Source organism: Doryrhamphus excisus, linkage group LG11 (assembly GCF_037039965.1).
Source record: "Doryrhamphus excisus strain RoL-2023G ecotype Guam linkage group LG11, RoL_Dexc_Guam_v1.1, whole genome shotgun sequence".
Classification (NCBI taxonomy): domain Eukaryota; kingdom Metazoa; phylum Chordata; class Actinopteri; order Syngnathiformes; family Syngnathidae; genus Doryrhamphus; species Doryrhamphus excisus.
This window is the reverse complement of record NC_136367.1, coordinates 1960474-1975080: the sequence shown is the minus strand read 5'-3', so window position 1 is coordinate 1975080 and position 14607 is coordinate 1960474. Positions and strand designations below refer to the sequence as shown.

At 39.7% G+C, this 14607-nt stretch overlaps 1 protein-coding gene and 1 long non-coding RNA gene across 2 annotated transcripts; both read right to left on the bottom strand.

The window, feature by feature from the left end:
* Nucleotides 1–341: 341 nt before the first annotated feature.
* On the bottom strand, nt 342–3122 carry LOC144901241 (uncharacterized). Its single transcript, XR_013629397.1, has 3 exons — nt 2476–3122; nt 2274–2385; nt 342–884 (listed from the first exon to the last, which is right to left on the bottom strand). It is a non-coding gene; the product is annotated as an uncharacterized LOC144901241 (long non-coding RNA).
* Nucleotides 3123–4980: 1858 nt separating this feature from the next.
* On the bottom strand, nt 4981–14345 carry mep1a.2 (meprin A, alpha (PABA peptide hydrolase), tandem duplicate 2). Its single transcript, XM_078794664.1, has 13 exons — nt 13968–14345; nt 13325–13378; nt 13227–13264; nt 13072–13147; nt 12889–13006; nt 11809–11984; nt 11521–11742; nt 9478–9624; nt 9188–9403; nt 7475–7936; nt 7195–7368; nt 6977–7133; nt 4981–5050 (listed from the first exon to the last, which is right to left on the bottom strand). Exons 1-13 carry the CDS (start codon nt 14011–14013, stop codon nt 4981–4983), a joined length of 1956 nt encoding a protein of 651 aa, XP_078650790.1. The 5' UTR covers nt 14014–14345.
* Nucleotides 14346–14607: the final 262 nt, after the last annotated feature.

Sequence of the window (14607 nt, the reverse complement as noted above, 5' to 3'; positions counted from 1 at the left end):
GTTGATAATTAGTAATTTAGTCAACATCGTGGGAGTATTTATACCATTTTTGGTGGCACACTCGTAAATATAACGGCAATTATACCAACTCCAGCAAGCTAGTGAGCTAACCACTTCTACACTTAAAAAAAATCAAAAAAAAATACCACTTCCACAAGTGACGGGAGGTGAACTTTATTCCACTTTATCATGTCGTACATGCCATGGCTAACTTTATAACTTTCCATTTTTCTGACCTATAAATGTAGTTAGAATGTAATATTCTCGTGTTGAATGACAATCTGCGCATTTAGAAGTGAGTCCTGAAAGACATTTGGGATTGCTCTGAACGCCAGCAGAGTAGGCGTGCCCATAAATTAAAAAAAAAACAACAACATTTTGGAAACCCAAGGAAATACAGCTGGAATAGGTGCAGTTTCTGGAAGATCTGGAAGGCTTTCTGTGCGGGGTTAACAGGTCCATACATTGTAATGTAAAGGTAATGTGTCTTTACTTCCGTCTAGTGACCAGAGTACTACATATCACTTGTATTTCAATATGTTTTTTGACTAATAATATACCATAATCAGTGATAATTCAGGAATTTAATTATTTATGGTAAACATAGCACATATTTTTGTAATTGTATTATTTTAATCAGTTATTAAATGACTCCAAAAGTGTATATATGATTACATGGGATGGTGGTTTAAGTCAGTAAGACAGCCGCGATCAAAACAACGAAGAATAGAAACAGGTTTGCCTTTAGTGCTGGTGAATATGACATCGTCATATACCTGTCCAACTGACCGAAAACCAAGTCAGTCTCAGGAAATGCAAAACCTTCATTGCTCAACTTCTCACACCGCATGCCGGTAGAGAAAGTGGCTGGACGTGAAGCGCACCTGAAAATACAGATGGAATAGCCCGATGAGGCGATTGGAACTGCGCCCTCCCTCCCAAACCGTAAAAGTAATTGTTTTGTAATGTGTTAGTGTTAGGTTGCTGTGTGATGAGTAAGATGTTATACTGTTTTGTCTGCACTTTTGATACGAGTTGAACCTTGGTTAATCCTTTCCAGAAATGTACTCAATTTACTAACCCAGAGGGAGGCTGACGTCATTGCAGCCGCCCAATAAATGCGTTACTAAGACGCAATGCATTATTGGAAAATATTTAAATACTTGTTTTTTATGTTTATGTATTTGTATTGTCTACCTTTTGAGTGTTAGGTTGCTGTGTGATGAGTAAGATGTTATACTGTTTTGTCTGCACTTTTGATACGAGTTGAACCTTGGTTAATCTGTTCAGGAAATGTACTCAATTTACTAACCCAGAGGGAGGCTGACGTCATTGCAGCTGCCCAATGAATGCTTTGCTCAGACGCAATGCATTATTGAAAAATATTTAAATACTTGTTTTTTATGTTTATGTATTTGTAATGTCTACCTTTTGAGTGTTAGGTTGCTGTGTGATGAGTAAGATGTTATACTGTTTTGTCTGCACTTTCGATACGAGTTGAACCTTGGTTAATCCGTTCCAGAAATGTACTAAATTTACTAACCCAGAGGGAGGCTGACGTCATTGCAGCCGCCCAATGAATGCTTTGCTCAGACGCAATGCATTATTGAAAAATATTTAAATACTTGTTTTTTATGTTTATGTATTTGTAATGTCTACCTTTTGAGTGTTAGGTTGCTGTGTGATGAGTAAATTGTTATACTGTTTTGTCTGCACTTTGGATATGAGTTGAACCTTGGTTAATCCGTTCCAGAAGTTCAGTTCCAGAAATGTACTAAATTTACTAACCCAGAGGGAGGCTGACGTCATTGCAGCCGCCCAATAAATGCATTACTAAGACGCAATGCATATTGGAAAATATTTAAATACTTGTTTTTTTTATGTTTATGTATTTGTAATGTCTACCTTTTTAGTGTTAGGTTGCTGTGTGATGAGTAAGATGTTATACTGTTTTGTCTGCACTTTCCATATGAGTTGAACCTTGGTTAATCCATTCCAAAAGTTCAGTTCCAGAAATGTACTCAATTTACTAACCCAGAGGGAGGCTGACGTCATTGCAGCGGTCCAATGAATGCTTTGCTCAGACGCAAAACATTTATATACTTGTTTTTTTATGTTTATGTATTTGTAATGTCTACCTTTTGAGTGTTAGGTTGCTGTGTGATGAGTAAGATGTTACACTGTTTCGACTGAATTAAATAACTCGCTTGTCTCATTTACCCTTCCGACTCGTAGTGACTCCAAAAAATTCCACACGAAAACAAAATACACACCTGCATGAGGCGGCTCCGTTCTTCTCCACACACACACCTCCGTTCATACATGGGTTGGGATGACAGGGGTGTGTATCGCGGGCTTCTCTGGGTTTGCCGACCTCCAGGTTCACTGAAATGAATGAAAAAAAAACTTAATAAACTACACATAAGAAATGTGACTTAGCATGAAGAGCTAATATAAGAATATGAAAACACAGACCTTTATTCATCTTCTGTATGTCATCCCTGAGTCCGCCATCATCGGCATTATCACCTGGAAAGCAAACCAGGTGAAAAATCTATTAAATTTAAACAACAAGCTGATCGTTTCTATCATGGAGATCAAACCTGTTAGTTTTGGAACAGCGTGCACCTAGCAAACATAACAAAAAGTATCATTTTAAAACCCAAAACCATGACTCAATGCTAGTCAATTTGAAATAGATCTACCTCGATAATTGCCAAAATGGCAATCAGTGATGCGATCTTCGTCCAACTCTTTCCACAGCCCATCATGTTGTGATCCGCAGATCATCGAGTAAGCACAACACATAAGGACAAGAACAAGGGGCGGACCCCGGTTTCTCCATAATGGAGCTTAATGGATAACTTGTGTCTTGCAAGTATCTCTTCTGTTATCGTCGTTCAACAACAAGTGTTGTTATTCAGTCAATCACTGCAGTCTATCTGTTTCTTTGATAGCAGCTTATCTCATAGTCGAGTCGGTGAATATTCAAATCCATTCAGGTCATTGTATCAAAGCCGATAAAGCCTAAAACTGCTGGCCTAAACACTACGTATCAGAAGAACTGACCTACTTTCTAGCATATTTGTTCCCAACAGTCTATTAGCTTCATTTCTTAGCATGTCTTACTACAGTATGGTGCAAAAAAAATCCATTTCAAATGACAGTAAGGCAATAATGATCTGATATGTTTGGGTTTTCAGTACAACCTTAACCTTAATCCGTTCCAGAAATGTACTAAATTTACTAACTTCAGAAAAGAGGCTGACGTCATTGCAGCGGCCAAATGAATGCATTGCTCAGACGCAATGCATTATTGGAAAATATTTCAATACTTGCTTTTTATGTTTATGTATTTGTAATGTCTACCTTTTGAGTGTTAGGTTGCTGTGTGATGAGATTTATATTCTTAGTAAGATGTTATACTGTTTCGTCATTTCTTAGCATGTGTTAGGCTTCCGATAGTGTATCAGATTTAATGTAATATGCCCAGGTCCTTCTGAATCAGGACTTAAAATACAGATGGAATAGCCTGATTAGGCAATTGGAACTGCGCCCTCCCTTCCAAACAGCAAAAGTAATCGTTGTTGTACAAACCAAAATAAGAAGGTAGACTCCGAGTATGTGATTGAGTTTAAAATAAGACCGCAATCAGGGCATTTTGAACAGAAAAACGACACTCCACAAAAAAAACTGCAAACTCCACACAGAGATGGCCGAGGGTGGAATTGAACTCTGATCTCCTAGCTGTGAGGCCTTGGAAGCAAATGAACATAAACAAATCCCAGTAATTTCATACTGCATAACTATAGTATGGTGCAAAAAAAATGCATGTCAAATGACAGTAAGGTAATAATGATCTGATATGTTTGGGTTTTCAGTACAACCTTAACCTTAATCCGTTCCAGAAATGTACTAAATTTACTAACCCGGAAGGGAGGCTGACGTCATTGCAGCGGCCAAATGAATGCATTGCTCAGACGCAATGCATTATTGGAAAATATTTAAATACTTGTTTTTTTTATGTTTATGTATTTGTAATGTCTACCTTTTGAGTGTTAGGTTGCTGTGTGATGAGATTTTTTTTTCGACATTTCTTAGCATGTGTTAGGCTTCCGATAGTGTGTTAGATTTGATGTAATCTGCCCAGGTCTTTCAGAATCAGGACTTTGTTACTTAAAAACACGATTAATAATGGGGCTGATTTCAGGATCTGCTAGCTGGCCCACAATAGCATCAATGTTGTTTGTTTTTTTTTTGTCCTCTGATTGGTTAATGTGAGCAAACTGATATTTTATTGGGTGTTATTAGATGAAGATTGATTGATGATGTTTTAGTGCAGAGGTTTGGAGTTGTGTCGTGTCACGAGTTCTTTGACCCCCCCCCCTCCTTTATCAGTGAGATGTTCGATTTACGCTTGTTGCATTTGGCTGAGCACCAAATTTACAGGCAGCGGTTGCAGGTTAGAAACCCTCGAAGTTGCTAGTATGAAATGACTACAGTTTTTGTTAGGAATAAGGATTTTTATATGTCCAATTTTGGACTGGACATGTGAAGATATGCTAAGAAGTTATGGAAATTTAAAAAAATAATAATAAAGAAATAAAAATTCGACCCATTGTTAGTTGGATTTGATTGAAACGCATGTTATTATTGGTAGTAAAATAAATGTTTGATATGTCACAGGCAGGGAGGGGTCACAAAGCAAGGGATAACTCATAACTAATACAGTATATAGCAATTAAAACATATTACATATTAGTTATGGTTATCAAATCACAGCTTTATAAATTGCTCCAAAATGATTAAATGGGAATGTGGTCTAAAATCGGTAAGGCAGCTGCTATCAAAACAATAAAGAATAAAAAAACCAGGCTTGGCGTTGATGCAGCTGAACGCGAAGGCATCATCATCATCCAGTCCGGATGACTTAAAACAGAATCGGTGTCAGAACCACCAGACCCATCTCTGTTCAGTTTCTCACACCACATACCGGTAGAGAAGGTGGCTGGATGTGAAGCACACCTGAAAAAGCAGCAGATGGAAAAGCCTGTAAAGGTGATTTTAAGCTGCACCACCTTATGCAAACAGTAAATTGGGGTAAATACCGCCCTCTGGTGTTTTAGTTCATGTATGACACATCAATACACAACTCAATCCACATTGAAAAAGGTAACACAAAGGCTATAAAACCATGCCATTGATTGTACCTTGAACATCAACCACAACAACAGGTAGTTATCACACCTCATTATATGACGATAGGAACTTTGTTGACTAATCTTCTCAATCTTACTTTAATCTTGGGCCATCAAGGGCTCGTCGGTTGTAAATATAAGGAGATATAAATGTTGTTGTAAATGATTCAACCGTTTGTTTTTGGCAATTATTGATTTGTGTAAGGCTGCATGGTGGCCACACAACAGATGGATGGATGGATGGATGGATGGATGGATGGATGGATGGATGGATAGATAGAGAGCCTTCCTTTATTGTCATTGCACCATAACACAGCTGTGAAATTGCCAACGAAATGTCGTTGCCTGGCTCCTGTATAATAATAATAAATAATAATAATAATAATAATAATAATAATAATGTAGAGAATAAATAGATTACATCAAATATGAACAACAATGTACAGCGTCAACAGTAAATTGCACAAATAATTTAAATAATTAAATTAAATAATTAATTATTTTTATTATTATTATTAAATAATTATTATATTATAATTATTAATTATATATATTATATATATTATATATATTATATATATTATATATATAATTATTATAATTATTAAATAATAGTTTAATAGATAAATAATTAAATTAAATAATTAATTATTTTTATTATTATTATTAAATAATTATTATATTTTAATTATTATATATTATATATATATTATATATATATATATAATTATTATAATTATTATAATTATTAAATAATAATTTAATAGTTCAATAATTTAAATAATGTGACTATAGGGGTGTTATTTCATGTTTAAAAGGCTCTAATGTAAAAAAAAACACCAACAGAAACAAAAAAGTCAAACAGATTTCGGCTGCACAGTGGACAAGTGGTTAGCGCACAGGCCTCACAGCTAGGAGACCCAAGTTCAATTCCATCCTCAGCCATCCATCTGTTTATGGAGTTTCCAAATTGTCCATAAGTGTGAATGGTTGTTTGTCTATATATGCCCTGTGATTGGCTGGCCACCAGTCCAGTTGGTACCCCCCGCCTCTCGCCCCGAAGACAGCTGGGATAGGCTCCAGCACCCACCGCGACCCCTCATGAGGATAAGCGGTAGAAAATGGATGGATTTTTTTTGGTAGAAAGCAGAATTCATGGTTCCGTTTATCACAGCAAGTCTTCCAGGTCCTGAAGCAGCAAAACAGCCTGAGACCATCACACTACCACCACCATATTTTACTGTTGCTATGATGTTTTTTTCCCAAAGGTCTCGGAGATCATCAAGATGTTTTCTGGCAAAATTGAGACGAGCCTTAACAGGTTTTTTTTGTTCAGCAGCGGTTTTGGTCCTGAACTCTGCCATGTAAGCTGATTTTGCCCAGTGTCTTACTTATGGTCATGAACACTGACTTTAACTGAGACAAGCGAGGCCTGCAGTTCTTTGTATGTTGTTGTGGGGTCTTTTGGGTGAGTCGTTGTTGCGCTCTTGGGGTTATTTTGGTTGTCTGACCACTCTTGGGAAGGTTCACCACTGTTCACGTTTTGGCTATTTTCGGATAATGGCTCTCACTGTGGTTTGCTGGAGTCCCAAAACTTTAGAAATGGCTTTCAGATCTCAGTGAAGTTATGTTTAAATATGGAGGGGGGTTAAGAATGAAGTTGCCCACTAAGTGGATTTCACTTATCACTGTTTTGAGAACTAAAAAAAAAAAAAAAAACCAAAATATAATATAAACCAAATAATAATAAACCATATAATAATAAACCAAATACACACCTGCATGAGGCTGCTCCATTTCTCTCCACGCACACGCCTCCGTTCATACAAGGGTTGGGATGACAGACGTTGGCGTCACGTGCTTGTCTGGGTTTTGCATCATCACCGGGCTTCTCCTCCGAGACGGGCACCTCCGTCTTGATCAGATGCGTCAGATCTGATAGCACAAATGAATAAATATAAATATCGGATTTTCAAATTTACTATACAATTATTACCATTAAAGTCAGCAAAAATGATGAGGTCGTTATTTTTCAGGAAGCTCCTCTTGTGCAGCTGCTTGTGAGAAATAAATGTACTCCAGCCTAGTCCGTCACTCCGGTAGCAGCTGCAAGCGGCATCCCATACTGCGCCTGAAGTAGCCGTTGGTTTGTTCCACTGGGGGTCCTCAACTAAAACGGGAAAAAGACGCAGGAAAGGAAATATAATTTTGTGGATAAACGGAATGAATTCACTTAATGAATTTGAGGAAAAAGGCCTCTGCCCCCCCCCCCCCACCCCAAGTTGGCGTACCAGTGGTGAAGCTTCTTGTAGAAGACATCCTCATTTTAACATCAGGATCTTGATCCATGGCGACAATCGTCACTTGTCGGTTTTGTGCCGGCCACTCCACCACTGCGTCATTTTCACCACTGCACAGGTGTAGGTACACACTAACATAATCTGGGGGGGTACTGTCGTACCCGTTTGGGTAAAGACTTATCCCGAAGGAATAGCCCTCGGAGCTATAAAAGCAGCGGCTATTTATTGAACTGCCCGATGGGGTGTTGGTAAGAATCTGTGGGAAGTTGTGGATTTGCCACACGGCATGGGGGCAAACGGTTTCACTAAGAGTGATGTCATCAAGCAAGATGGCCCCTGAAGAGCTGGCTGATCCTCTGATGCCTTGGAAGATGTAGCGGAATTTGTTTGATATTCCAAGTGTCACATGGTTTATTTTCCAGGCGTCATCTCCATCACCTGAGAAGCAAGAAAAAAAAAAGTTCAAGACCTTATCGATTTTTTTGTGTAAGAATAGCATAGTAGACCAGGACTTGATGATTTGGTCGACATAAGCGGTTGTCGACTTAAGCGGGATTCACCTTACAGTTATCTCTCATTTATCGCGATTACATATATACGTTAATTTCCATGAAGTAGGATTCAATATTAATAAACTGAATTAATAAATGATCGCTATTTACTGTATTAGTAAAAAAAAATGACTCCTCCCATTCTGTGTGGAAGTGGTAAGTTTTTGGTTTCACATTTTGTCCTGTCTTAGGTTTCGAATAAATCAACTGTAAGTAACTACTTAGCTCGGTAGCTTGCTCTAGCTTGCCCGCGCAATGTGATGTCAACAAAGAATAACAGCAGCGTGAGTATAGGGGTGTTATGTCATGTCTAAAAGGCTCTAATGTAAAAAAAAAAGAAAACATCAACAGAAACAGAAAAGTCATAAACAGATTTCAGCTGCAAGGTGCCCAGGGGTTAGCGCGCAGGCCACACAGCTCGGAGACCCGAGTTCGATTCCACCCTCGGCCATCTCTGTGTGGAGTTTGCGTGTTCTCCCCGTGCATGCGTGGGTTTTCTCCGGGTACTCCGGTTTCCTCCCACATTCCAAAAACATGCTAGGTTAATTAGCGACTCCAAATTGTCCATAGGTATGAATGTGAGTGTGAATGGTTGTTTGTCTATATGTGCCCTGTGATTGGCTGGCCACCAGTCCAGGGTGTACCCCGCCTCTCACCCGAAGACAGCTGGGATACCCCGCGGAACCCTCCTTGGAGAAAACCCACACATGCACGGGGAGAACAAACTCCATCCAGAGATGGCTGAGGGTGGAATCGAACCCGGGTCTCCTAGCTGTGTGGCCTCCACGCTAACCACTTCAACACCGTGCAAATCTGTTTATGACTTTTCTGCTTCTGTTGATGTTTTTTTTTTTAACATTAGAGCCTTTTAGACATGAAATAACACCCCTATACTCACCTTTACATTGCTGTTATTCTTTGTTTACATCACATTGCGCGAGCAAGCTATAGCAAGCTACCGAGCTAATTAGTTAGCTTCAGTTAATTTATTCGAAACCTAAGACAGGACAAAATGTGAAGCCAAAAACTTACCACTTCCACACAGAATGGGAGGAGTCATTTTTACTAATACAACAAATAGCCATCATTTATTAATGAATACATTTTTGAAAAACAGCAATAGAGAGACTTTTAATACCTGTGATGGTGTGGATCTTCCTGAGACTGCGAACATTCCCTGTTCCATCGTCGATCCGAACCCAAATTACGAGTTTATCCCCAGCAGCTCCGGTCATCTTATAGAAGAATTGCAAACATTGCTCGCCTCTTTTGGGGTAGAGGATGCGGGACTCTAACAAGGCGCTGTTTGTAGCGTTCCCAGAAGATGTGTCAAACTTCATGAAGTAGCCGGAATCTAAAAATAAAAAAAACAGATAGGAAACACGTCTTATCATACGATGGAGATTCCAATAGGAGACATGAGTCTACCTCTGCAGCGCCCTGCGAGCGTGTGATCTGTATCGGCGGGTGTACTCAACGTCTGGACCCAGTCGGCGTTGTCGTCCTCATTCTGGATCATTCCGCAGATGTTGTTCAGTTCGAAGGAACATTGGTCCAGAAGAGTGTGTGTGTTTGCTGTGAAAACACAAATAGTCAATAAAAGTACTACCTTTCATACGCTGGTATATATGCTGGAGCCTAGGGTGGAATCGAACTTGGGTCTCCTAGCTGTGAGGCTCTCGCGCTAATCACTCGTACACCATGCAACGTAAAAACATCTTATTTTCTCTTATTATGTCTACTATATTGGGTAATGTGAGTATAAAGTTCACTATAGGGGTGTTACTTCATGTCTAGAGGGCTCTAAAATTCATTCATTTTCTACCGCTTATCCTCAGAAGGGTCATGAGGAGTGCTGGAGCCTATCCCAGCTGTCTTTGGGCGAGAGGCGGGGTACACCCTGGACTGGTGGCCAGCCAATCACAGGGCACATATAGACAAACAACCATTCACACTCACATTCATACCTATGGACAATTTGGAGTGGCTAATTAACCTAGCATGTTTTTGGAATGTGGGAGGAAACCGGAGTACCCGGAAAAAACCCACGCATACACGGGGAGAACATGCAAAAAACTCCACACAGAGATGGCCGAGGGTGGAATCGAACTTGGGTCTCCTAGCTGTGAGGCTCTTGCGCTAATCACTTGTACACCATGCAGCGTAAAAACACCTTATTTTGTCTACTATATTGGGTAATGTGAGTATAAAGTTCACTATAGGGGTGTTACTTCATGTCTAGAGGGCTCTAAAATTCATTCATTTTCTAATGCTTATCCTCACGAGGGTCGCTGGCCAAATGTGGCCCGCAGGACACTAGTTTGAGTCCCCCGCCTTGATATGAAAGTTTAATGTTAGTTTGCTATGGATGCTGTATGGTATCATGTACCCAGAAAAAATTATTACGTTTGATTAATGTTCATGTTAAAGGTTAAATAACTCTTATTATCCTCCCTATCCGTGTGGAAGTGGTAAGTTTTTGGCTATTTAAGTGATAAGTGAATTTCCACCAATTAGGATTCAATATTAATAAATGGAATATTTTGGTAGTTAGAGCATAGGAAACCTGTTTATGACTTTCTAGTTATGCTTTTTAACATTACTAGAGTCCTGTAAACATGAAATAACACCCCTATAGTCAGCTTTAGACATGTATTACCTAGGGGTGTGTATTGGCAAGAATCTGGCGATACGATACGTATTACGATACTAGGCTCACAATACGATATTTATAGGTTATCAGCAGGGGTCTCAAACACGTGGCCCGCGGGCCAAATGTGGCCCGCAGGACACTAGTTTGAGTCCCCCGCCTTGATATGAAAGTTTAATGTTTAAAGTTTGATACGGATGCTGTATGGTATCATGTACCCAGAAAAAAATATTACGTTTGATTAATGTTCATGTTAAAGGTTAAATAACTGTTAATAGTTATCCTCCCTATCCGTGTGGAAGTGGTAAGTTTTTGGCTATTTAAGTTTAAAGGAAATAACTTGAAGGCTACCGTTTAGGTCAGGGGTCTCAAACACGTGGCCCGCAGGCCAAATGTGGCCCGCAGGACACTAGTTTGAGGCCCCCGCCTTGATATGAAAGTTTAATGTTAGTGCGGCCCCGCGTAAGTTTGATATGGATGCTGTATGGTATCATGTACCCAGAAAAAATTATTACGTTTGATTAATGTTCATGTTAAAGGTTAAATAACTGTTAATAGTTATCCTCCCTATCCGTGTGGAAGTGGTAAGTTTTTGGCTATTTAAGTTGAAAGAAAATAACTTGAAGGCTACCGTTTAGGTCGCTAGCTCTCTAGTTTGCGAGTTAGCATGTGTCTCAAGACCCTGCAGTTGCGCAATATGTTGTAAATAAAAAGAGTATAAATGTGACTATAGTCGTGTTTTGTCATGTCTACAGGGCTCTAATAATGCTTTGTTCATTTTAATCTGAAAAAAATAAACGTTTTTATGAGCAGATACTCACCACAGCTGTACATACGGTTGAGCCTTGTGATATCCACGGCACTGAAGTCCAGTCGCTGTCCGATGATTTCATTAAAAAACGGAATGGAGGTGGTGATGGTGGGGATGCTCTCGTTCTTGTTAAAGGACAACGGCCTGTAGTGCATGATGGACTCATAATCGTAAGGAGTGTTCAGATCAGTGATGAAGTCGTCCTCGAACTTGACAAAATTGTGCTCCATCCCTGCGAAGTATTCGTACGATGGATGTATTTATCACGAATAATCACATTCAGTATCGTCGTCATTACCTTCTTCGATCTGATCCCACCAGATCTCGACATAGTCGTCTCTGTCGGAACGCGACTGTTCGTGGTAAAAGCCGAGAGCGTGCAAGAGCTCGTGTTGCACAATGGCCTTCGTGTCACACCGGGCTCCGATGGACACATTTTGGCCCCCTTTGTCATCCCCAACATAAGACCAGCATCTGGAAAAAAAAAAAGATCACTTCTCACTGGAAATGAATCGTTCGGGTTGTGCAAAGTATTCGGTCACATCCACAGTGGAGCTCAATTAAATCGACTCTCCTTGGACTGTCTGACTGACATCAACATAAGCGTTTGTTGACATCAGTGAACTCACGACGAGCTTGTCAACCCATTGCAAAAAAATGCTAAAATCATCACGCAGCAACTTAACACTCCAAAGCTAGGTAAGAAATATACAAGGCAAGTATCAATAGAAGTTTATAATATAAAACAAAGTGCTGCATGGAAGTTTAGTGGTTAGCACGCAGGCCTCACAGCTAGGAGACCCGAGTTCAATTCCACCCTCGGCCAGCCATCTTTGTGTGGAGTTTGCATGTTCTCCCCGTGCATGCGTGGATTTTCTCCGGGTACTCCGGTTTCCTCCCACATTCCAAAAACATGCTAGGTTAATTAGCGACTCCGAATTGTCCATAGGCATTAATGTGAGTGTGAATGGTTGTTTGTCTATATGTGCCCTGTGATTGGCTAGCCACCAGTCCAGGGTGTACCCTCTCTCTCGCCCAAATACAGCTGGGATAGGTTCCAGCACTTTCGCGACCCTCATCCACAGAGGGAGGCTAACATCATTGCAGCACCCCGGCAGCAATAACCAATTAAATATTTGTCCACCAGAGGGAGTCAGTGGAGCCCGGAGGGAGGCTGACATCATTGCAGCACCCCGGCAGCAATAACCAATTAAATGCTTTGTCCACCAGAGGGAGGCTAACATCATTGCAGCACCTCGGCAGCAATAACCAATGAAATGCAGTCATAAAAACGTGAGTATTTTTCTATAAGTTATAAGTATTTTTCTACCCAGTTCCACTGTAGTTTGACTTTTTGATACACAAGGAGATAACTCACCCAGAGAGCTTCGTGAAGGAGATGTAGCTTGCCTCGCCTTCATAAGGCTTGAAGTCCACACAGGATCTTAAACGGTATTCCTCAAAAGCCTGCAGTATTACCCCTTTTGCATTCAACTCTACAATAACAACAATGAATTTTGCTTATTCATCATAAACGCTGCCGGTAGTGTTTTGTCATTACCTAATGAATCTGTCAGGATGTATGGTATTGGAAACTTCCATCTCATTGTCTCGTCAACGATTGCATTTCTCTTGGGCTGCAACACACATTAGAAGAACTGAGTATTGTTTATGTATTTGGAGTACTTCCACATCTGCTGTGTATATGATACTTACATCACCGGCAATGTCTCCCTCAAAAAGGTGTCTTAGACCTAAAAAAAAAAAAAAAAAGTATGATATTGTATATATATATGCAAGTTAGGAACTCTTACCTTTATTAATCTCTGGTATGTCATCCCTAAGTTCACCATCATCTGCATTATTACCTGGGAATCAAACCACGTCAATAATAATATATTTATATTAAACAATATGCTGATCATGTATATCATCAGAAGCCAACCTGTCAGTTTGGGTGCAGCAAACACCTAGCAAACATTTTAAAAACAAAGTGTCAGTTTGAACCCCGTTAAAAATCAACACCATGTAAATAAAGTGTGAAATATATCACCTTAAAAATTGCCAAAATGCTAATCACCAAAGTGATCTTTGTCCAGCTCTTTCCACAGCCCATGGTGTTGTTATCTATGCTAGCTTAAGCTAGTGTAAGCTAACACCTAAAAGGACATGGGGTGGAACCTTGCTCTCCATAATGGAGTTTAATGTTTAACTTTTATTTCACGCGTGTTTTTCTCTGTTAGCATCCTTCACTACAAGCCTTGTTCAGCGATTTACTGTAGTAAACCGCAGACTTTGTAGTAAACTGTAGCTAAGCTATAGCTAATAGTAAATTGTAGTAAGCTGTAGCTAATGTACCTAACCTAAAGTGCGTATTTTGGTATCGATATGATATTAAGTAAATAAACATTCCAGTGCTAACAGATCGATCAGTATCCTTTATTATAATTTTCTCACCCAAGCAGCTCAGCTTTAGTCCATCTTTCGTCAATTTATCCAACATTTATCCAAAGAGAGAGCCCATTGCTACTTCCGGGTTTATTAGCATATTTCAACATTTGACCAATCACGGATGACGACGACCCTCCGCACCTGTAGCTGTTTTAGTGTATACGATTCTGCCTTTCAGGGCTAATGGGTTAATAGTTAATGGGTTCGATTCCCGATCAGGGTTGCGTCAAATAAAAAAAAACAACTACAACAACAATACTAATCCATTCATACACCCCCCACCCCCAAAAAAAATAAACAAATTAAAGGCAGACTCATGGCACGATCATATCTGATCTCGCCCAGTACTTCAAAGAAGATGTCATGTGTGCTAATCGCCGCTAGATGGCGCCATTGGCATGGCGTGAATGAAAGAAGCAGGACCAGGAAATGCTTCTTTTACACGTTCAGTAAAGCTTCGAGATATGAGCAACGTGAATTAGCATTTCTTCGATTTGTCGTCGTCTAACTGCCTGAAATATTTAACCCTTGGCTTTTAAATGCAAACACACACGGTGCATTATGCTAATGTGATAACTAGAACTGAGAAATGTGTTCGAAATAAACAAGTTGAATCACGTGAGTAGGAAAATTACTAACATTAAAT

Excerpts from the sequence above, each read along its gene's own strand:
- mep1a.2 (XM_078794664.1), bottom strand. The coding sequence starts at position 14,013 with ATGTTGGATAAATTGACGAAAGATGGACTAAAGCTGAGCTGCTTGG. Across the intron at positions 11,985-12,888 it reads TCCTTCACGAAGCTCTCTGG|ATGCTGGTCTTATGTTGGGG; the intron begins GTGAGTTATCTC and ends TTTTTTTTCCAG. Across the intron at positions 7,369-7,474 it reads CACTGGTACGCCAACTTGGG|TTGAGGACCCCCAGTGGAAC; the intron begins GTGGGGGGGGGG and ends TTCCCGTTTTAG.